This window comes from Amphiprion ocellaris, chromosome 10 (genome assembly GCF_022539595.1).
Source record: "Amphiprion ocellaris isolate individual 3 ecotype Okinawa chromosome 10, ASM2253959v1, whole genome shotgun sequence".
Taxonomy (NCBI): Eukaryota; Metazoa; Chordata; class Actinopteri; family Pomacentridae; genus Amphiprion; species Amphiprion ocellaris.
Genome location: NC_072775.1, coordinates 10775932 through 10800790, shown reverse-complemented (window position 1 = coordinate 10800790; position 24859 = coordinate 10775932). Strand labels below are relative to the sequence as shown.

General features: G+C 41.3%; 2 protein-coding genes across 2 annotated transcripts; one reads left to right on the top strand and one right to left on the bottom strand.

Moving 5' to 3' along the window:
• Positions 1–7373: 7373 nt before the first annotated feature.
• cpdp (CPD photolyase) lies at positions 7374–15722 on the bottom strand. The gene is made up of 10 exons (XM_023294880.3): positions 15555–15722; positions 15031–15377; positions 14779–14927; positions 13185–13367; positions 12787–12945; positions 12006–12204; positions 9914–10066; positions 9400–9521; positions 8198–8357; positions 7374–8104 (listed from the first exon to the last, which is right to left on the bottom strand). The coding sequence occupies exons 1-10, from the start codon at positions 15575–15577 to the stop codon at positions 7956–7958; spliced, it is 1644 nt and encodes a 547-aa protein (XP_023150648.2). The 5' UTR covers positions 15578–15722; the 3' UTR covers positions 7374–7955.
• A 124-nt stretch (positions 15723–15846) lies between these two features.
• Positions 15847–24859, top strand: LOC111585401 (UAP56-interacting factor). Its single transcript, XM_023294876.3, has 9 exons — positions 15847–16028; positions 16195–16323; positions 16412–16575; positions 20969–21117; positions 22062–22134; positions 22279–22334; positions 22546–22620; positions 22776–22902; positions 24037–24859. Exons 1-9 carry the CDS (start codon positions 15956–15958, stop codon positions 24136–24138), a joined length of 948 nt encoding a protein of 315 aa, XP_023150644.1. The 5' UTR covers positions 15847–15955; the 3' UTR covers positions 24139–24859.

The following is a 24859-nucleotide window of genomic DNA, read 5'->3' as shown; positions in this document are numbered from 1 at the left end:
GTGAATCTCTGCTCATCTGTGGAAGATTTTGGACTGATCGCCACAATATGAGGGGGTAGTTTCACTTTGCCAGGACATTCTACAGTACATTAAGGTCCAGATGCACCACACTATCATTCTGCTTTAGGGGGGAAAAAATGCTCTGCCTTTTTTGTATTTCTTTAAACCAATCAAAGTAATTGTGGCCTGGGTTAAACAAAGGACACAGCTCTGGTGTTCCCTCAAGCAAATGACAGGTGGAATTGTTGTGGTGGGACATTTGCATACAGGGAGACGAGCACTGTGATTAAAAAGGATAATCCACTGTAAATAAATAAATTAAAAAACTACCAGGGCCGCCTTCCTGCATGATCACAATCCTCTGCAAAACTTGAAATTTTCTGTGAAGTAGGGTGTAGATAGTGAAAGAGAAGCACAAAACCACCTGAAATGAGTGGCCAGTGGCAGGTTAATACCTTCATCATGCATTTGCTGAGTCAGACTATATAAGAGGTGAGCTTATAGCCGAGTGGCCAACACCAAATGGGAGCAAATGCCTTCAAGCAGTGAGTCAGGAGCTTGATAACCACCTAGCTGGACCCTTACTTCACGTCATTTCCCTGCTCCTTTTCCCCATATTTCCTTTCTCTCACCACTCTAACTGTCCAAAAAGAAGAAAATGCCACACAAACATTTAAAAGAACACCTAATGATGAAGTTTTTCTGGGGAATGAGGTGTTCCGTCCTTGCAGTAGAGCTCTAAGACTTCAGAAAAAGTCCCTCACATAACAAGCATTGGAGCTGTTCTAGAGGGTCAACGTGTTACGAAGTTAATGTTGGTTTTTCCTTAAATTTGTCCCCCATCTGTGAACATTTAAGCAGCCTGAAGATAATCAGATGGGAAGATCTTAAACCCCAAGGGAAGGACTTAACCCGCCAAGGGGTAGAGGATGTCAAATAAAGATTACCAGACTTTACAAACCCTGTGACCAAAGACACAAGCCTCGAAGAAAAACCCAGCATATTTGCATGCTGAACACTCTCCTACTGTGTCTGGAAGTCCTCCAGACTCCAGAAACAAAACTGCAATAACACCAATCACATCTAGATAAACGACCAATAAGAGGACGCACTGAGTGAGGCGAAACGATGGTGAGGTCGTCGTTTGAACGAACAAGGAAATTACCATATAAATAATAAAACAGCATTTTCATGCAAGGGCGAGGCAACCCAAAAGATGTAGATGTCTTTGTGGTGTAGGTGAACGTATTTATTGCAGATAATGTATAATGTGAAGCATATCATTTCCAGCCCTGCCTATGCATTATTGTGGAGCTCTGAGTGCCACCATTAACAGTCGCAGCATAGAGGGAAAACACAAACATGCCTGCTTCATGAATGAATCAGAGGTGAAAATGAAAGTCGATTAAACGAAGGAGGGGGCTTCGCATAAGGTGGTTTGTCTGTGATATTTATACCCAATGATAAAGCTAAAAATGACACATTTAAATTATATTCTGAAAACACCTGAGGGGTAAATTACATTCCATTTACCACATGTCCGCACACAATAATAGATGTATTATGTATTGTACAATGCACATTATCAGTAATTATACATATAACTGACATCTTCACAATGGATGTATTGTTCTAGAAATGCTTGGTGCTACGCCAAAAGGACCACATGAATGTATCCCTCTTCTGATGTAAGTGGTCTCATTTTAATTGCATGAGCATACAGGACGTGAATATTTATCGTGTTTTTTCCAATAGGTGCAGGATCTAAGGCAGTGTTTGTCCCTATTTGATGAAAACATGTATACTTTTCTCCGCATGTACTCTTGCAGTAGAACACAATTACCTGACTTGCTTTCGAACATCAAGACCTATTGTTCTTATTACTGCTCTAACTCAGAGAGAAAAGAGCACAATGAGTCTTTGCTCTTGTTTTCATGTATTCGGTTTCATGAGCTGGTTACTCCTGTATAAACATCGCAGTTAAAGCGCCGAACCAAACAGTTTCACTTACTAGTAGCGAGCTGTACCAAGACTTACGAGAACCTTCTCAACTAGGATGCCTCATCTGAACTTTGGGTGACGCAGAATGTAGAGGAAAAACTCATTTGCGCACATGGAGATGATGGCAGCGAGGTGTAGGAGCTAAAGGGGAAAATGATGTCATTAATATGGAAACAATGAATGAGGAGATGAATCCGGATGTGACAGAAGACAAAGATGAGCCAGTGGTTGAATACTGACAAATCACTTTGTAATGACACAGCGTTGTCATTGTGCCACACCAGCGCTAATGAAGGGCAATCTACCCACAACTTCCATCACCATAGCAGAAAACACTGTTTACACGCCCGCCTCTGCAAATAAACCCCACTTAACAGGCTGCATCAAAGTATCACCCAAGTAATGGTATTCACTCGAGAGCAAGGTTATGATTAACGCCTGTGGCACTCTGATAAAATACTTTGAAGCAGACTATCATTTAACTTTAAAGAATTATGTGAGCCGAATGTCAGCACAGTTAAATAAAAGGACAAATCAGCCCAAAAGAGAAGGAGTATTGCATTTCATTTTAAAACTGGAAACAATATGATGTTCAAGTTATGCTCAGTAGGCGATGTAAGAGGTAAAAAAGAAAAAAATTTAGGGTCCACACACTGGAATCCATCTAATCAAACTCAGCTTACATGGATTTTTTTTTCTTTTTTTAGAATGAATTTACATACATCATCCTGGCATATTTTGACTCACGACATAATGAAAAGCAGAATTATAATTTTTAATTTAGGAACTTAATTGACAGTCATTGTAGCGATGAACTCACACACCACCTCTATTAAAGCTGCCCATGATTGGGGGAAGTAACCTTCAAGCTACGGTACTCAATGTTCCTGTGACACTGTGTGGATAATTGAAGACATGTGCCTGGACAGGGGATAATACAAAGGGGACAGACAAAGGATATAGAGGAGGAGATATGATTTCCTGCCAAAAAGAATGATGTGAGGTGTTTCATAATGAGGTGAGTTTGAGCGTAATTTGAGGATGGGGGCAGACCGTGATATTGTGATTGGAGCTCAGAGGTCCTGCTGTTATTAATAGCAGTTGTGAAAAAAGACGGCGAAAACATGACACTAATATGTCATTGATCTGATGTATTAGGTAGAGGGCTGAGTACATTGGTTACAGCACCTTGTACGCTATCAGAAAAGTTTCAGTTCAGTTCAAGTTGGAAATGGATGTCTGTATGAGGAGGTTGTTCACTCACAACCATAAATTGTATATAAAAGACAGTAAGTGTGAAGTTACAGCATTAGTTCAATAAACATGTATTCTTTCTAACTGCCAGCAGGGGGCGACTCCTTTGGTTGTCAGCTGAAGTCAACTGTACTGAAGTCAGCGAGAAAATAATCCTACTTCTCATTTGCCGTATTACCTCAGGGAACAGTTTCCTAATGAGTTCATAGTTTCAACCACTATTTCAAGTCTCCTTCAATACAGTGTGGTGTTAATTTACTTAATTATGGTCCCATTTAGAGTAAACTAGACAACAAAGCAGCAAATGTTTTAGGATATTGCTACCTTGTGATTGACAGGTTTCTTCTGTAATAGCATGTAGTCAACTTATTTGTTTTTTCTCATTGCAAAGTATTATTATTGTTAGAGCAAGTTTTTACACCACAGTCTACATTTGGTTAATTTCTGCTTTCTCATGAAGTGACACTGCTCCCTGACTGCTCCCTCAAGCAAAAATAATCATCATATTCTGTAGTTAGTGCATGTATGAGATTAGAAAGAAGAAAATCTGTTTCTTCTCATATGAGCGATGCAACCTAAATGAAGCCTCCTGTAGTGTGAACCTTTGTTCAGACTCAATTAACAAAGAATTAAATAGCTGTGGCTAATGTGAAAGTGACAGCCACCGAAAATGATCACTTAGCTCTACAAGACCCCACAGCTTGTTGTGTTTCAGTGTCTTTCAAATCATTATTCTGGTTTTTCTGCCCATTTGGTTCACATTCACCTCTCCTAATAACTCCAAATCCTGTCAGCAGGTTCAGCAAACAGCCCAGCACCAAACAGCTACGGTTATATCAAGAAAATTAAGTTAATTCAAAGTCAACAAAGGGTGCAGCATGCATCAGCCTCTCACCCAGCGCATGCTCTCACCTCCTTCTTCTGCGACCCTGAACATAACTGGATGTAACGAATGAATGAATGCATGAAAAATAAGTGTGGAAAAGAAGGGCGATTATAAATATGTGACTTCAGATTCTAGGGCAAATGTCAGGCTGAGAGCAATGAATTTTTTTTACAAAGAAGCCTGGCTGGTGAATGATAATCTAAGAAACATAATTTGAAGGCATTTCCCCTACCTCCCTGCAGCAAATTGCTCGAACCCATCAGTATAGGAGCGTCAAGGTTGTGCCATAACATTATTCAGATGCAACGCTGCACAAGCTCACAGAGAAGCCTGTGGGAAAATGTACTCACCACCCTACAGCAAATCTCAGTGTAAGCAAAAAAGTAATTTAGAAACTGTAAATATTGGGAGAAAAAAGACAAAGGGGATATACAAGGTAGATTGATCAAACTTTGGAACCGCTTAAGTCTTCATTTTGTCCTTGTTTTTGCAGTGGGTGGGTTTAGCCAGTCCATAAGTCAGATAAATCCCAGAACACTGTTATTCTGCAGTCTCCCTACATGTTAGTCTGATGTCCTTGTGTACGAATGATTCATACACTTTCATAGTTGAGAGGGTGAAAGCACTGTGGAGGAAGGAAGACATTTTCAGGCTCTAGGGATGTCAATCAGTTGGTCGCTTATCATCTTTGGTAATGAGTTATATTCTAGTCCAGCCTGTCTCACCACCTCAAGACCAGATCCTGGGCAGTTGAGAGGGACTTGCGATTGGAGGATTCTGGTAGACCTGGACCAAAAGCTCTGCTTCCCACCTGAGATCGCATCTGCCAACCTGCGACCAGACCTAGTGCTATGATCAGCTTTGCTTAGGCATGTCTACATCATTGAGCTCACAGTGCCCTGAGAGAGCTCAATAGAGGGGGTCTATGAGCACAGGAAGCTGAAAACAGGATGGAAGGTGAGGGTCCGACCAGTCGAAATAGGTTGCAGAAGATTCGTAGCGACCTCGACATCCAGGCTTCTCTGGGAGATGAGAGTACGCGGGAAGGCGATCAAGGACCTCTCCAGAGCCGCTGAAAAGGGAAGTCAGTGGCTGTGGATGAAGAGCAAGGACTCCACTTGGGCCTTCAAGTGAGTAGATGGCATCTAGGAGTGAACCTGGGATGCTGGGATTCACTGCTGAACCCTCTGGAGGTGTCGTGTGCCCAGAGGATGCCCGCACTCAATTGACCATCCCACAGAGTCTTGGGTGTCTCATGTATGCAAGAAGAGATATCAACATCCAGTCCTACACAACAGATCTAACGTATTGTAATCTGATGAATTTGCACCGAGATTCATGGTCTCCAGAGGATGAATCCTACATTCTTTGTTGACATCCACACTTGTCCTCAACAACATTCACCTGGTAGATTTGAATGAAATGTCAACTGGCCAGACGATTACCTCTACAACTAGTGACACCCATAAGCCTTGCCACATTTGCAAATGTTAGCATGCATTTAGCTCACAGATAGCATTGCTATAGTCCATCCATTATCTATACACCGCTTAATCCTCACTAGGGTCGTGGGGGGGGCGGGGCTGGAGCCTATCCCAGCTGACTCGGGCGAAGGCAGGGGACACCCTAGACAGATCGCCAGTCTGTCGCAGGGCTACATATATAGACAATCACTCTCACATTCACACCTACGGGCAATTTAGAATAATCAATTAACCTCAGCATATTTTTGGACTGTGGGAGGAAGCCGGAGTACCCGGAGAAAACCCACGCATGCACAGGGAGAACATGCAAACTCCATGCAGAAAGATCCTGGGAAAGCCGGGACGCGAACCAGGGATCTTCTCGCTGCAAGGCGAAAGTGCTAACCACTACACCACTGTGCAGCCCCATTGCTATAGTCTTATGCTTAATTGAAAGGCTATTTGATGTCATAAAACAATGATGATCATCAGCAAAGGGCATTGCCTTGTTTGAATGGATTCATAATGTGAACATCTTAAAGGTCAGAGACTCATCTGCTGCTTCAGCCATGTGGTTTTGAAATTGCAAAAAGTCGACTGCATCATTTTCTATACGAAACTAAATATCTGCTGCCATATCAGTTTGATTGTAGAAGACCTGCATGCTGATCACACCATTTCAATGTGGCACAACAGCAGCAGAACTGATGTAACGCATTCAAACAATTGGGAAAAATTTGAAACAGAAAAAAAACTATAATATTCAAACTCTTCAAAACCACGATTATGAGATGATACTGTATGGATTATGTAAAGTAAGGAGATTTCTAAAGTTCCTCGGTCACTGGAAACTTAATGTGCTTTACTTTCACAGTATTTATCTTTCTCTTTATCCCACTGTTGGCTGTTTTATAACAACTCTCTCACACTTTTTATGGGATTATATTTTCTGTGAGCTGTCCAATGTGTCTCCTGACGCTCAGCATGTTCTCATTTACTCTCTGATCTGGAACCCTGAAGTTGTCCCTGATCTTACATTGCATTTTTTCCGTTTCAGAATCCATTTCTAATCTGCTGAAATAGTTTCCATCAGTGTTAATATCCTAGGAGAATAACTCATGTTTGAAATCTCAGCATTTGTTGATGATATGACTCAGTCCTGCTGTCTTTCATCCAAACATCCTATCAGAAACTGATTTACTGTCAACCCACAGCAGCTTGCAAAAGCAAACATCAAGAATGATAGAAACTTAGAACTGTGGGGATTATAAAGCAGTAAATTACAGAGTAATATACCACACAGTAATATTCTTATTCCCTCTAACCATATACTAGCTGTTTCAACTAATTAGCACCAGAAAGCACAATCTAGGGAGACGGATCTGTTTCCCCTGGAATGGACTCAGACAACAAAAGAGCTCAAAGCACAGACAAGGTTTCATATTGTAAATTGCAAATTGGTGTTAAGTGCGTCATTACCTATAGGGACTGTTTTTATCCACTACTGAGGGTGCAGTTAATTAGGTTGGACAGCAGTGGGTTTTGTGTCCATTTAATTACATCTGAGCTCATTTTAAGCATATTTGGGATTGCAGTGAACTCTAGACCCTTTAAATAAGAGCACATAATACTGTGCATAATTTTCATTTTTTTTGTTTATTTGGATTAATGAACAGGTGGATTTCTCAATTTTTTTTCTGTCCGTTCATGCCTAATGTGTTGATCTGTGAGATGATGTGTTAAAAGCCTCTAATTAAACACCTAAAACCTTAAAACTGTGGCTATGCTTTATTTGATTCACATGCAATCAAGTCTTACTAATTTTGGGAGTGAGTGTGACTCTGTGTGAAGAACAGTCTGTTAGTACACTGCTTTTCAGGTCTTGAGAACAGGTTGCAGCGGGAGAACTGAAAATGAACAAAGAAACTGATGTTAGTGAACAGAAAATGGTTTATAATTTTGTTTTGATATGACTTTAATTGTATGAAAGAGCAGCAACAGCGTGTTGTGAAGCAGTCGTTGAACTGTGACCACAAACAGCATCTGTTGTGTAAAATGAAACGAACAATAGTAGTCCTAACCAGTATAAAAAGCAACACAAACACAAAATAAAAACCTCTTTCTCATGCTAATAAAGAAACATCGACTAAAAAGAGACATCGGCTCCCTGCATATATCCCAAAAAGCAACAGTCGAGGCAGTAATAGACGGAGGGTTTTGGATAAAACAAACAGATGAACAAAGAAGAGAAAAAAGCATCAACTGCTACAAAGGATGTTAAAAAAAAAAAAAAAAAAACCTCCCTGAGGCCAAGGTGCAGGAGATATACATCCTTCAAAATGTGTCAGGCTTTAGAGGTTTTTTGGACAGTATTTTTTTTCAAACTGGGCTACGTTAAACTTCCGAAGGCAGCCTTTGTAGTTCATGTAGCGGATTTTTCCAAAAATAGGCCTCTCTCCCCATCCCTGGTCATGGATGCCGCAAATAGACCACATACAACCTGCAGGACAGAAACACAGCAGGGAGGGTTTGAATACAAGAAGCACTGATTAAATAAGCGACATGCTTGCTGAAATCAATAACAGGTAGTTACCGACGAAGCCGTTGGGGTCCTGACCATCCAGCTCGTAGCGATCATTGAGGTAGAGAGCGATGGAGAGGGCCTCCTCTGGTGAAGAAGTCCACTCCAGAATCTTTTTGGCCCAGTACATCCTGAGGAAACCATGCATCTTCCCCTCGCTAACCATCTGGTACTAATGCAGTGATAGAAACAAACATAGACTAGTGGATAAATATGTTTGAATCACTCTGAATGAGAGGAACACAGAGATCTGAGGGCTGCATCACGAAGCCAGTTTGACACAGTCAGGCTTTATTTGTGGCTAGATGAAAACTAAAACCTCAGTCAGAGTTAACAGGCATCATGAAGGTGGTTATCAACTATCTTTGTCAACTCAAGCCGTCTGCTTCAAACTCTCTACATGTTCAACAAAAGGGGGCGTTCAACACGTTATTTGATTCCTCTTCTGCACAAAATGAAACGATCGTGTGCAGCCGCTTCAGTCAACAGGTTGTTTAAATGCAAGAAACATACATAAAAATAATAATGAATGGCAGCAAAAAGCTGCTACTGCATATGACACAGGACAGGAATGCTGGTAGAAACACCTGTTAATGTATTCATCAATCAGTATCAGTATCAATGCAGCCACTTACTTCTGACAGCTGTACATTAGAGCTGTTATATTTAAACATGATATTGTATTGAAGTGCATTTAGGTCTGACACTGACTCATACTGCAGGATATTACCTCAATGTGTGGCAAAATCAAAGTGAAATTCATGTCATTCACTGAATCATTTCTGTAATAAATACCAGTGGAATAATACATTTTCTAAACTCTGTTCAATCAACTGTGTAAACGGACCAAACATAAAAACAGATTTATACGATTTCACCAACTAAATACATGTTGGGTTCCCATGGCAACACGATGCATGCAGTGTGCGACAATAAAACTACACGGTTTCATTCGGTGGTTTTAGCTACACACAGACCAACAAGTTTACAGACACAACACATTCCCTCAGCTGATAATCTGTGCTGCTCATTTGATTAAAGGGAGACGCCTCTTATAGCTGAGTGGAACCTGCTCCAGACCAGGTTAGCTCCACAGCATCCGTTACCGTGGTGATCTAGCATGGAAAAAGAACCACCTTCATGATACTGAAAACTCTGACTTTAGGCTCAACACACTTCGCTAACAGCCCTCTGATCTATGCTAAATGTTGTACCTGAGCTGCGTTCCACAGCTTGTCATGAGTTTTTGCTTTCTCCAGCTGCTCTTTTGTGTAAAGGTACGGCCTCTTGTCTTTGGCATGATCTTTTAAGGTCTTCTGAGCCCACTCATACGCACCTGAGAACAGCACACAGCAATATTTTAGGAAGGAAAATACATAGACAACCTCTGGAGCTGAATCTTTTCTGTTTTTTTCCTCTTCAATTTCTACTAACAAAGATTATTTAAGGCATTTTAAGCTTTTACTTGACAACTGCAGTGAACAGAGGCAGAAAATTAGGGAAAAAGAGCAGGGAAGTGGCATGCAGCAAATGGAAACAACCAGCAGGGAATCAGGGGACTCGCTGCTCGAAGGCAGAAGCACCCAGCTATCAGGTCGCCCAAATGTCTATTAATTTAGACAAATTAATTCAGCTAGTGAGCAGGTGACTCATCCAAACGATGCCACTAATGGGACACTTGTGGCACCGGAGTGAACGGGATGCAGTTTTAATGAGATCTCCACTGACCCTCCACGCTGTCGTATTTCTCGTTGTAGAAGCAGAAGTTGTCCGTCAGCTCCCTGCGCACCACCAGCTCCTCGATGAAGGAGGCCACAGAAACACCTGCTGTCCTCCCGCTGCGCTGAACCTGCAGAGCCACACGCTGGGCAGAAATATGGCCTGATGGTAGGGAAAAAAGAACAAAGAAAAACTGGATTGAAAAGGACAAGATACAGCCTGATGAAGATGGACATTACGAGGAGGCGTAGTATGAGCATATTTTATAGCTAAATTACTCAGAGATCTGGTGTCATGGCCTTTCATGCATATGAGGATGTTAAATATAGGCAATGAAGGTGAGAACACAGGCATGAGAAAGCTTGATTTTTTCATAAAAGAGTGTCCAGTACAATTGCTGTCCTGAGTGATGAATGACACTGTGATATACGGTGTGCAGTGGTTTCAAGGGATAGTTTCGTTTCTTTGAAGTGAGGCTGTATCAGATACTTATCTGCAGTCTGAGGAATACCCACAACAGATTACAGCTAGCTTCCCTCCAGTTTAAAGACTGCTGGCAGGGAAGCCAAACAATGTGTTGCTGTAAACAGGGTTAGCAGCATAACATAGTTTAGCCACCTAGAAAGTGGTCCACCTCAAAAATTCTCTATATGTTTGTAGTCAATGCTTTTGTTAATATATTCTTACTGCTTTACCCTGTAGTCAGACAGCCCTTCTACATGATGCCTCATTTTCTCAATCATAGTTGAGGTTGAGAGAATGTAGAGCCACATTAAAGGGCTGTCTGACAGTGAGACAGTGAGAATATTATAATATAGTCAAGCCCAAAATTATTCACACCCCTAGCAAATTTTGACAACCAGCAAGTTTTTTTTTTGTTTTGAAATGACACAGGTGTTTCCCAGAAGCTAATAAGATGATATACAAGAGGCATCATTGTGGAAAAAAAAAATTCTCAGCTTTTATTTGCAATTAAAAGTAACTTTAAGTCAAAATTTGCTAGGGGTATGAATAATTTTGGGCTTGACTGCATATATATCTATATTTTATTTGCTTCTTTTCTTAGGTGGATGAAATCAGTTTTGCTGCTAACCACATCATTTCTGCTTATACAAACTGGGGCCATGCCAACAGCAATCTAGTGTCGGTAATGCCCTGACTATCGACAGGAACCTCATACAACCTGATTTGTAAGAAACCAAATTATCCTTTAAATGATATTGGCAGTAGCACAAGCATACAGGATATAACATACAGCAAATTATATAAGAGATTTTTATCTTGAAAGGACAGACAACCTCTACTCTGGTGTAAGAATCCAGTTTAAACTTGTAGATTTTGAGTGAAATGTGTTGCAGAAACGCTGGAGTAAATATTGTGTATGGTGAGTCTGCATGTCCGAAGGTTATTAACAGCAGGTGGTATCGCCAGCGTGAAAACAGACACTGCAATGTTAAGTTGGAAAATAAATATACACTACTGTTCAAACATTTGGAGTAACCTATACAATTTCAGGTTGCTGGAAATGTTCCTCTGTACCCCTATGGAGATATTCCATTAAAAATCAGCCGTTTCCAGCTAGAATAGTCATTTACCATATTAACAATGTCTAAATTGGATTTCTGATTGATTTAACGTTATCTTTATTGAAAAAAAAAAAACAGTTTTCCTTTCAAAAACAAGGACATTTCTAAGGGACCCAAACTTCTGAACGGTAGTTTAAGTTTATCTATAAACTAAACAGCAGGTGCATTAACACAGATCCACCTTCATCCTTTGGGTTTGATCTAAAATCATCCAGTGAGAAACGTCTAATCAGCAGTATAAAAAGCCTGCAGTGTATATAGTACAGCGTTTCTTTCTTTCTAGTGGGTTGCAGCAGTTATTGAACTATGACCAGATCTAAAGTCTGACTGCTGGCGCTCAAAGATGTAATTTAATGTCATATTTTCCTACAGAAGTAGTTCACCAGGGATTCAAGGATTTTATATAAACAGGATAGCTTAGATATGGGCAGATAGTAAGAAATGAATACACTTATTAAGCAAATACACAGATTTTTTTTACAATTTTTTGGGTTACTTTTCGTGACAGTACTGACCGAAGCGGATCCACGGGGAGAGCTGGCTGAGGGCAGCAGCGTTTGGGTCGTTGCGTTGTGTGTCGAACAGTTTAAGACGTACATCAATGAAGGACTCCAGCATGGCCATCCCTGCTTTGGTGCCTGGTTTAGCCCACTCAGTTTCTCCAACTGCTCTGTCTACCGACAGGGAGGCGAGAGTTTTGTCCCAGTCAACTGGCTGTGAGGTGTAGAGGGGAGAGAAGAAGAAAAACTCAGCAGAGGTCACAGCTGACAGTGATGAGCTCAAATATACGCCGTTGCACTACAGAGGCAACTTCAAAAGCAGCCAAGAAAGTTCGGAGCCTTTCACCTAGCTCACAATATCAGCAGGCTCAAACCAGTGAGCGGCATATCAATCAAAGGACTGCAGCAAAAGCACACACCCCTGCAGCTTTAATAACTGGGGTGGGGAAAGAAATTTTCAACTTCTGGACAGTCAAAAAAAAAAAAAATCTAGTGTCTATATTCACTCATCAATAAATAATGTGCAGAGAAAAGGAGACAGCTGAAGGTTAAAAGTAAGCACTTTTTTGGAGCAGTCTAACTTCCAAACTCCCGATCAATGAGCTCAATAACAGCTTACTTTCCTTTGAATTGATTTTAGAAAACACCTCCAAAGCAATGAATATTTTAAGGTGAAACATATAACTTAACCGATGCAAAAGTCCTTGAACTTAACAGAAAGAAAACAAAAACACACGACTTCTTCTCTACTCCTTACATTGATGTTTATTCATTTCACGGTTGCTGCAGCACTTACTTTGGCGGTTCTTGTAGCAGTGTGGGGGTGTTTCTCTACCAGAGGAAAATCAGTAAGGAAGTCAGACAAAACCTTGGTAATTTTTCCCCTGATGGTCCTGGCGGCGTACTCAAGTTTAGGTGATGCTTCCCAGCAGGGAACAATATTATGGGCATCAACCTATAAAAGGAAAATAAGAGATAATGGAGAAATACTGACAGCAGACATAGAGGCAATAACCGTAAAATGTGAGTGAGGTCAGTAACATTGGTTTTCATGTGCGTTAGTTGGTGAATCAGTGTGATGAAAGCAACAAATAACGTAAAGAAATAGTTTGTGGAAGGTAGAAATATCCAATAGAAAACAACCAGAGCATGGAGTATCCTATCTACACATCTCTGATAGTGAGTTTTTTTTACCTGCATGAGGGGAATTTCCTTTGGAAGTCTCTTTTTGACATCTTTCAACCACTGCAGTGGCTCTCTGAGGGGGGAGAAGTCCGTCACGACTGCCCCAAAGCTACGGTCAGACACGAAGCCGGGCAGAACTTCCCCTGGTGCACCGTGAAGCAAGTGGAACTGGATGTCTAAGTGTTTACATTCCTGTTTAGTAGAAGCAGAAAAGCAAAGTTAAGGCTCACAGATTTGGTTCAGGGTGTTTGGTCACGTACCATTAAAGAAAATGCCAAAAACATCAGACAACATTTGACTTCAAACCTCCTTCATTCGTAACATTTTGAATTTTATCAATATTGCCCCCAAAAAAATCTGTCATGATCATCTCAAGTTAACTAAAAGAACACAATCAAAACAATTTTTAAACAGGCTCATTTTATTATTGTTTTGCTACTTAAAAGGTGGTTGTTATCAAATTTGTACGGTTATTTAGTTGACATTTTACTGATATCCAGTCATTTTTTATTAATAAGTGATTGCTTTCATAATAAATAATTATGGAATTTGCAAAGACATAATCATGATGAACATAAAAACATTTTTTTTTTTGCTTTTAATAAAAATGTATGCAGATATATCCCATGGATTTCAAAAGTCCCTCAATTATATATTGACCCAACTATACTTTAATTCAACAGGAAAACAAGTTGGGCCTCTGTGGCTATTCAATCGATGTGTTTAAAAGGTTTAAAATGAGTGAATAAAATGTCAAAAATGACATGCATCAATTTAAAGTTACCATAACTGGACTGAAGTACAAAACAGTTTTCACTCTACAGCTGACTATGACTACACCATTATCACGGCCAAATTAATTCACAATAGTGATATTATTGCATTTTAAAGACAATTTGAAAAATTGTGTCTGTGAAATTTATCTTTAACTTTGTTTATTGTGTGCTTTACCTGTATGTAGTTAAATTAATTATACTCAAAATACAAGTGTATGGAGGAGCAAAGAGAGTCAGTAAATATAACCGTATGTTGTTTCAACATTGGAGTGCTGCCCAGATAGTTACTGGTACTGCATTATTTACAGTACTATCAAATGTATTATTAACATTATATCAATATTTAATTGCATTTAGTATAAATACCAGTATAATGTTGTATATTGTTTGCTGAATATTTGTATTACACAATTAAATGAAAGCAATGCAGTTTTGTAGAAGGTGCATGCATTGGTGTAGATTTCATGGAGGACACATGAGAAATATTCCTCAATATTTAGAACATTTGCATGTGTCTCTCCCACATTTGGGGTAAAAAAAAAAAAAAAAGACAATAGCTTCTACTCACTGTGCCTGAATTTTGTCTTTCTTTACATCAGGACAATTCCAACATAAATCGATGCATAAGAGTCACAAATTGGTGCATAGAAAATTCACGAGTGCAGAAATTTAAGTGTTTAACGTTCAAATTTCCAAGACTAGAACACCCAGAGCCCTGTTTAAAGTGCTCCTCCCCATATGTTCAGTCTATACCAATGCCTGCAAATGTTAGTTGATACTACTTGATCATTTGTGAATGACTGTCCTCTCAAAATCAAAGTTTGTACCTTTGCTACTTCTTCCAGCCCCTTCAGCATGAAGCTGAAGTGTCTCAAAGTGGACAGTTGTGATTTGGGCACCACCAGACAGAAACACACATGCAGAGGGAGGTTCTCCTTCATCGCGAGCCTCTGGGCGTGAATCAGTGCCCAGTTATCTAAATCACAGAAGCAAAACATTTCATCAGTAGAGACATGGAGAACATGCAAGCCAAACAAATGTGTCAAATTGCTGCAATGATGCTTGTGATGTGTGTCTACCTTGCACTCTGTTGTCTCTTAACATCCAGTACAGGACTCCCTCTGAGCCCTGCTTGATCTTTACTGCATCAGATATGAAACGCAGGCGCTTCTTGTTGAATTTCATGTCGTTTTTCTCTGACCTCTGCTGCTGCACCAGGCTCTGCAGCCACCCTGCGGCCTTCTTCTCCGCCTTCACCGGAGCCAGCTTGGGCTGCTTGGCACTGGGCTCCTTAGCAGCTGCTGCAGATGTTGCCTTGCGTTTCTTGTCTGACATGGTGGTTTCACTGGTGAATGAATCAGTGGAGAAAACTACTGTGATGGGCCTCCGATTGGAGTGAATAAGAAGCAGCGAGATTCGAGATGAGCTGCAGGGAAGCACAATGGAAGTAAATGAACAAAGTGACAAAGACAAAAAACTGCAAATCAAAGACAACTGTGTGAAGAAATAAAAATGAAACACAAACAGGAACTAACATGACGACCCCTCATTCAAGTAAAGCTTTGATGGAGGGTGATACCGCCATCAAATACATCATACATACCTCCTACAGACACAGTGCAGCATGCGAGGTGTAAAACTTCGTAAGGCTGCTTCGGCTCGACTGGGAAGCTTCAAATTAGCACAAATGCGAAGATGAATCGAAATAAACGACAGACTAAAACAGCAGCAGCCCAGTCAAGACAACCGCGTTCGCTATTTTCCTTTACACAACCAGTTACGTGAGCACACTGGTGTTTAGGTTTTGTAACAGTGTTTTCATCGTGTTTGACTACACTTCCCATAATGCACGTCTCCACAGCGCATGCGTAGCGCCGTTTACGTTCGGAGGAGGGTCCGCTTCTGTTGTAGCGTAGCCTCGATAGTGACGAACAGCTAGCACGGCGGCTAACTACTACTACATTTTTCTTTTGCACTGGGGATTTGATCGCCGTGATTTTCGCTATGAACAAAGGTGACTTCACAGCAGGTCGGGGGAAAGGGCCCGAGGTTCCGGATAAAGTCGACATGTCCTTGGGTAAGCTGCTCGGTAGCTCTGACCAACGTTACCAAAATAGAGCACTAGCTAATGTTAGCCGCTCTCTGGTGGGAGGCAGTCAGGAGCTACACAAGCTGGATAAATAGCTCCCATTTGAGCCTTCGGGTGCCCTAATTGATCATTTCTCGTGTGCTAACGTCAACAGATGACATTATTCGGTTGAACAGAAGAGAGCAACAGTTAAAAAGAAGACAGGCCAACGTGAACCGCCGACCAGTCAAGAAGAAAGGCCGTTTAAACCAAGGAAAGGCGGTTTCAGGACCAGTCCAGAGAGGTGTGTCGTTTTGTTTACTTTGTTGGTAAGCTGTTGTTTGTTATATCTTTCGAGACAGCTCTGCATATGTGAATATTATACTTACCAGGAGGTGGCGTGCCCCGAGGAGGAGCACCTAAATTAAGAAACAGAAGGGTCCCACCCCTACCGGCTCGACGGAAGGGTCAGGGGGTCATCACAGGACTGGCAGCCCGGAGGCCAGCGGCCCTATTAAAGCGAAGCGGCACTCTCAACAGAGCAGCAGTCACTCAGGTAATGGAGAATGTACTGCAGTGTACAGTGATCAGGGTTCTAGTATTAGCCTCCAGTACTGGACAGAGACTCAAATTGGCAACACAGGTTTTGTTGTGGGGCCATGATGTGAATGCATTCAAGAACAGAATATAGTATTGATTGGTGTACATCAGGGGTGGGCAATTAATTTTCACACGGGGCCACATGAGAAACTTTGACGGTTGTTAAGGGCCGGACCAATACGCTTACAGCTCTGCTCAATATACACCTCAATAAAAACAGTAAATGAAACAGTACAATGGTACAATGAAAATGTGGAACACAGAGCACAACTTTTTAATGAAAGATTTAGTTTTTCCATTTAAACTATGATTGCTGCCTATTGAGTTGTAGATATTTTTGATGGTGTGACTTCCTTCAGTGTGGCCATGTGGATGAGAATGTTGCCCTCCAACTGGCTTGAGAGAAACTTCAGCTTTCTCATAAAAGCAGTCACCAGGCTGTACATTTCATGTGCAAAGAGGCCCTTGCCTTGCAGCTTGGTATTTAGTTCATTCATTAGTGCAGTCACATCAACAGCAAAAGCAAGGTCTGATATCCAGTCTGCATCTGAGAGCTCGGTGATGTCCCTGCCTTTCTTCTCACAAAACTCTTGAATCTCTGCTCTCAGATCCCAAACTCGTTTAAGCACCTTGTCCAGGCTGATCCATCTGACAGCTGTCTGGTAACCAAGGTCACCATGTTCACTATCATCTCCTCCAAAAAGTCAACAAACTGTAATTCAATGCTCTTGCCCTGATGAAGTTAACTATTTTAGCTACAACATCAGACACGTGATTGATTTTTAGCACTGACTTACACAGCACCTCCTGATGTATAATACAATGCAAAAATATCAGTCTCTGTTCTGGGTTTATTACAGTCACTTTATCTTGCATCCGTTTCAAAAGTCCAACACTTTTCTCTGTCAAATTTGGACAGCCATCAGTAGTAACACCAACGAAATTCTCCCATTTTAGTCCCAGCTTGTTCATGCGTGTATTTACCTCAGTGAAAAATCACTCACCATCGTGGTTCCCTTCATTGGCTGCACAGCTGCCAGCTCCTCTGTCATCTCAAAGGTTTTTGTTAGTCCACGTACAAAGATGAGTAACTGGGCTGTGTCACGGACATCACAGCTCTCGTCCAGAGCCGAGGAGAAAACGTCAAACTCGTTCACTTTGTTGCGCAGCTGAAGCTCCAGATTTTCTGCGCTGCTCTCCACCCGCCTCATTACGGTTCGCCTGAAAAGGGCCACATTAACGAACGCTCCTTTTTTTTTTCTCCGGACATATAAACGCTGCAGAGTCCACCAGACTTTCTTTGACAAACTCTCCATCAGAGAATGGCTTACTGACGTGCCTTTATGTGTGAGCTTTGGTAAAACAAAGTCATTGCTGCTTTAGCAGTTTAGCTAGCAAACCTTCAGATATCCTCCCTGCTCTGCATCAGTCAAATGTTTGTACTTCTCCGCCATGTTTGGTCTCGTAATATCGATTCAGATTATAATCCTTGAGCACCGCGATCTGTTCGCCACAAACTAGACACACAGCTTTACCTCTGACTTCAGAGAAGAAATACTTGGAAGTCCATGTCTTGTTAAAAACTCTGCATTCGGAATCAATCTTTCTTTTTTGCCGTTAGCTTCCCGGGCTGAAGCTGACCAACAAACCAATCAGTGCATAAACCTTATGCTAAGTACTGAAAGCACGCGCTAAAAACGTAAGGTCACGCGTGACCTTACGGCCTAAGGTCACGCGCGAAAAAACGGTAATTTAGCAGATCTTTCAAAATAAAAGCAGTGCAGGCGTACTGCTTGCATGTATTATGATGATATATATTTGCATTGACTTTTAATATTTTCCAATGACCTCATATGGGCCAGTCACGGTCATCTGGCGGGCCGTACGATGCCCAGGTCTGGTGTACATCCTACCTTTGAGATTGTGCATCTGAAAAGGTGTCATTGACCAAATGTGTGTACACATGGATGTCTGGAAAATCATCGTGGTGTCCTCTGTCAACAAACTCTGTCTACATTTATTAATTATAAATACAGGGCTTTTGCTACTTTTCTACCATAGGTGGGTGATGGGACAAAGAAGGGGAGAGTAATGTTGCTGGAGTGGAATATTAACAGGTATTGAGTATACAGTATTCCTGGTTATGGATTCAGAAAGAGTTGTTCCTGTCGTCATGGACTGATTTATCTGTTCGTCAGAGTTATGGCCTGTGGGAAGAAACTTTTTGTGTCCGGTTGTTTTGGAGACCAGACGTAAAATCCTCTGCAGGCCGTTAGGGTGTCCTTTGAGCTCGAGATGGGTAATCAGGCCGAAGCATCATATGATGATGTTTTGGGGCAGAATCATGATCACAATGTGAATCACATTTCTCCCCCTCAAATTTAGTTAAACTCATGTGATCACAGGATTAGTTGTGCATATGGTTTTCTGGATACAAAGCCTGTAACTTCAGCTCAAGGCTAAAGGGGGGAATCAGAAACCTCTGCATCCTGTTTTCACTCTAATTTTGTTTTGAAAGTTCTGAAGTGGTGGTTTGTATCTGCGCTTATTTTTGTTGGTCCGCTCATTGCTATTCTCCATCCAACATGCCGTTTTGTGTTTACATAATAAACTGCAAGGTCGCTGCAATGTTAGTCAGCTACCTGTCCAGGGAGTCTCTCATACTGTAGAGTAACTTCACTGTCTGAGACTGCAGCTGGTAATAGTAGCTGACTTTCTCATGATGGGCAGACTTTATGGTATCCATGTTCTGCTCTGCAGCCTTGGTGAACTTCAAGCAGCACATGAGCCAGTTCTCCACTTGCTGCAGGTTCTGATGTGTTCTCAAAGCTCCCAGTCTTCTGGAGAGCAGAACAGTGATTGTCATCATCAGCTGCTTTCCAAACTGAGAGAGTTGTCATTCTGCAGGATGAGAGACTCGCTGGACAATCAGCTGAATGACGCTATGGACTGTCTCAACAGTGACCTGAGCACCTGACATGTAGGCAAACATTAGGTAGGACAGGTTGATGCTAGCTGTTCAGTAGCAGCTGAACTTTCAGAATAAAATACTTCCATATAGCAAATTTAATGACATGATCTGGATGATTCCACTGAAAAGCAGACAAAATTAAATTGGTAGACAATATATATTGGCAAATGGCTGAAAAAAATGTTACAACTTTTTTGAAGAAATGCTGGAGTACCTCTTCAACTTTTTTCTTTTAATAAGCACATTAATTGAGGTGAAATGTTTAGACTCAAGTAGGGCCTGATATGTGCTGGCCATCGAGACACCGTGTCTTAAAGTGTAATAGGAAAAAGTGGCGCCAACTCTTAGTCTGACTACTTAGGCTGACAAACACCAACTGTCTTCTGCTGAAAAGTGAGCTATAAAACATGTCATTTCTTGGTTAAAAAAAGAAAGAAAGTTAAACAAACTGAAACATGAAGAACAAAGATGAAATGAGGTTAAATTTTTAAATTCAGAAGAACATAAAACTTAATCCCTGCAGTGACTGCATTGCGACTGCACTGTGTCTTCCCTGCAACAAATAACTAACACAAAAAAATAACTCACATGGTTTTCAAAAACTTTTCTGAGAGTTTTTGTTACCATGGTAACCAAAGCCTGTCTAGCAGTCTACAAGCAAGCCTGATGTGAAGACCTGCAGCCACCTGACCTTCATCACACCCAGAGACAGAGATATCGCCTCATCCTGTCGCCTGGCAACAGACACCAGCAGCCGCTGTCTGGCGTCCAGAAACAGCAAACCTGCTTCATTAGCTGCCTCTTCTGCTGTCTGCTCCAGAAAATGCTAGAAACCTTTCTATTTTGGGGTTCCTTCATCCAGGAGTTGTTTACTTTTTATATTTAAGCCCAGATGAGCCTGATACAAATCCTGGCACCTGTGGTTTGAATGTTGAGTTCTCACAAAACACCACACCATCATTACTGGCTTTTCTCTTTCGTCTATGAAACCTCAGGGAAACGTCGTTAAAGCTGTTTTACTTGCTAATATGCAGTTATCTCTTTTAGCTCTTCTTATTTTTCTTCAACTGTACTCTCAAGAGTCTTATGATGAAACAGCTGTCTCCCCGTACCTGCAGGCTTTTAAATATCAAGCTGTGTCACATTTAATTTCAGTAATTTTAATTTAGCATTAAAGGCAAAAAGGCGGTTTCATATTTCTAGTCTTTTACCTTAAGTGTTTGTTTTGCATCCTTTGCTTAAGTCACACAGAACCATTAACTATCAGGCAGCTTCTCTTACTGTTTATTTATAGGAGTAGTCCAGCTTCTCCAAATAATTTTGCCTTTGGATAAGTCTACCGTATACTAAAGATTATCCCCTTCACCTCCCCTTCTAGAAAACAAGACAGAAAACAAGGCCCTTCATTCAGCGTCCTGAAGCCCAGTACAGGAAGCCGGAGGTACAGAGGCGGCTGTACAGGCAGCCCGATCCACAGAGAGGCCCGAATGCAGCACCAGTCAGGAGACCTTTTCAGCTGCGACGGCGGTAAGAACGCCAGATAATGCTTGTGTGCTCTAAATACACCAAGAATGATTGAAGTGGTGCTATTTTTATAACACTTTTAACCTGCCGCACCTCAAAACCTGCTGGCAGGTTTGAAAGTCATGTTATCTTTAAAAAAAAAATCCCCAGAGTGACATAATTTATCAGAGGAAGAAACTGAAATCAGACAAAAAAGTTACAAAGCGACAAAAAAATGGACAAATGACAAAAACGAGACAAAAAAATTACACAAATGACAACAAACAAGACCAAAAATGACAAAAGTGAGAAACAGAACAACAAAAAAGTCAACTAACACAAAATGACAAAAACGATACAAAACATGGGATAAAGCAACACACAAAATGAAAAAAATAAGACAAAAACACAAGAAGGCAAAAGGGAAACACAAAATGACAAAAACGACAAAACAAAAACATGAGACAAATGACAAGTCAGACAAAAAAAAACAGCTTGTCATGGTCTAGAAATTATTTTAAATGTGTAGTTTTACAAATTTACAATTTACAGTTAATGTCTTCTCTGTAATTTTTACGCTTTACAAAATCGTCCCCGCAGACCGGATTGGACCCTCTGGAGGGCCGGTTTTGGCCTGCGGGCCGCATGTTTGACACCCCTGATTTAGAGTAAAATCAGGGGATGTGCCGGGTGGGGCTAACTTGTGATTGACAAGTCGCTACTGTAACACCGTGCAAAGTGTCTTCAAGTCTTCAATCAGATCCACCTTTCGTTTGACATGTCCAGTTTGTAAAAATCAGGATATGAACGGCCAAACCTCCCAAGTCACGGCTTCAGTGATACTCCACAAACCAAAGGGCTGTGTCTATCTTTTGTGTCCAGTCTTTATGCAGCACATTTTCATTGATCTACACTGTTTACACAGCTGTATTTAATTACTTTCTTTGTTTTTTTTTTAATCCATGCAGACCACTGCCGCCTGTCCAGCAGACTCAGAGGGAAGCACGCCAGGCCACTTTTCTTTTTCGCAGAGGACTCAAGGTACTTCAAGTTGATGCATTTCACTGGTAGCAGTTCAGTGTTCTGTACGTGTCGATGTAGTCAAACATGCATTTAAAGCGTTTAGTTTAAGACTTGTCTTCTAGCTGTCAATGCCTCACTGTTTTTTCTTTACGTCCTTGGCAGGTACAGGCCCACGTGCAGAAGCCAAATCCCCACTCTCCTCCTGTCAAAACAAGGCAGTAAGTTTTCTTCTCACAGTCTATTTTGGTTCTAGTTGTCCAACTCGCTAATTGTCTGTATTGCACCATTGTTATGTCCATATGTGAGGAAGAGGAACTCGCACTGAGGATATGAATCACTCCGAGGGGGAAAGAGGACCATTGTTTGCCGCTTTAGGGCCAGTGTCTGCTGTTTGTGTACTATGAGACACCTTTTCCGTTTGTCCACCAGGTGGCACACATCGACAAGCAGCAGTGGAATCCTGACCGTTTCAATTGACAACCCAACAGCCAGGACTCAGCCTGAGTGAGTGCACAAACCCTGCAGGACACCTTACAGGACAGACTGGTTTTAGACACGTCTATGACATAATGAAGTGAAGCACATTATATATGGCAGATAATTGCATATTGGGTTTGGTATTTGCATCTACATCCGAACACATTCTGACTTGCTTCTAGGCCTCCTACTGCTTGGACTCTGCATCCTCCAGCTGCCACTTCTGCTCCTGTTAAGGTGGAAACGGTGGAGAAGAAAATACCAAAAGGAGTGCCTCTGCAGTTTGACATCAACAGTGTGGGGAAGCCGGTAAATTTCTGTGTGGTTGAATATACAGTAGAGATGCAAATTTGAAACCATTTCCTCAATCAATCGGTTAATCATTGAAATAAATGAAATACAGTGGATGTATTTCCATGTGCTGATAAAACCTTTATAATCACTGACACGCCTCACATTCAGCATGGTTACATTAGGAATTTGCAGAACAGATAAAGCTAATGCCATATTACCTAAGTTTAAAATTAACCCTCATGTTATCCTGTGGGTCAAAATTGACCCGGTGAAGATGTGGAGAAAAAAAATTCCACAGTGAAACTTCTGATGTCCACTTGTTCAACATTTTTGGGAAATCTTTGAGCATTTTTTTGTGGAAAAAAGAAGCATTAAAAATGTTTCTTAAGAACTAAAATGTATTTATTCTCAGAGCACACCGTCGCCAATTGACTTCACCACTTAAGTTCGAATGTTGTTGGAAGCATGTCATCACAGTCCTGCTGTAGCTGCAGCTGCTATCAGCAGACAGACGCTTAGCTCTCTGCCTACTTTAGAGTTAGCAGGAGTCTCGGGTAGCTAGCTAAAACACCAGACACTTTTTTCACAACTTGATGCTGTAAGAGTTCATCATTACAACTCCCACAGTTAGCAGTTAGAGAGTAGAGAGGTACACTTGTTTTATACAAGCCTAACAGGCGGTCAGCAAACACACCTGTAACCCCATTAAACAATTCAATTTTCAAATCAATTTTATTTATATAGCGCCAATTACAGGTCAGATTGTCTCAAGACGCTTAACAGAACCCATATGCCTGAACCCCCAGAGCAGCCCTAAGGCAACAGTGGCAAGGAAAATCTCCCTTTTAATGGGAAGAAACCTTGAGCAGAACCCAGGTCTTTATGTGGGGGGACCAATCTGCCTGCTGGCCGGTGGGTTGAGAGGGACAGAAGAGGTAGAGAGGTGGAAACAGCAAGAGGTGCCACAGCAAACCTACAGTACAGTTTCTGACATCCATGTCCCTCATCTTCTGCCTTATTGGTTAACTTTTTTTGCTTAAATTATTGACAAAAATGACCATCAACTGACCATCTCTAATACACAAGCGCTGGGTGATTTTGATTCCAGGTGTTCGTTGTGTTGACCTGTTCTCTGTGGCGTTTTTGCAGCAAACATCGATGACCCTGAACGAGCGATTCCGTATCCTGAAGGATCGACGCGCCGCCACAGCTCAGAGCAGCAAAGGCAGCAGATTTGTTACAGTGGGTTAGCAGAGGAAGAGAAATAAGACAGAACTGACGCTCTGAAGCTCCCCTGTGCCGTTCAGACCTACAGTGACCCCACCTTTCTGATGGATTGGACAGTGCTGACCCACTGACTGACTTTACTAATAGGAGGGAGGGCAACCACGGGACAAATGAGTACAACGTGCACCACTGGTCAGCTGTGAGAACTCAAGCATCGATGGAAGACTGTCTAAAATAAGTTCCCATTCATTGTCCATATCATTGTACTCAGCTGTTTGTGTTGTGGATGTTCAAAACTGGGAAACAAAGAACCTTGTTTCCCATTTGGACTTTGAACTGTCGACACCATTAGAAGTATTTCATTTCAGACAGGGCCACTATGTATTTGCAAGGACGCCACGTATGTTCTGACACCGTTTTTGACATTTTTGAGAGGTTTGTTTTGTAATATTTCTTCAAATGAATGAGTTTGTCTTTAAAGATTGTCGTAGTTGTGCAGCTTCAGATCAGCTTGTAGCACCCCGATGCCCAACACGCTTCAAATCTGAATCTTGTCATCAAACAGTGCCATCTGTCTGTGAAATATAAAAGGAAGGGATACATTGACGTTTCCACAAGTTTGCACATAATTTAGGTGGTTTATCCCATGAACAGTCAAAAGTTTCAAATGTCTGCAGAGCTAGAAAATATTTTGCAATGTCTTTGTACAAATAAACTGGTTTCTGGAACTTTCTAACAAAAGAAA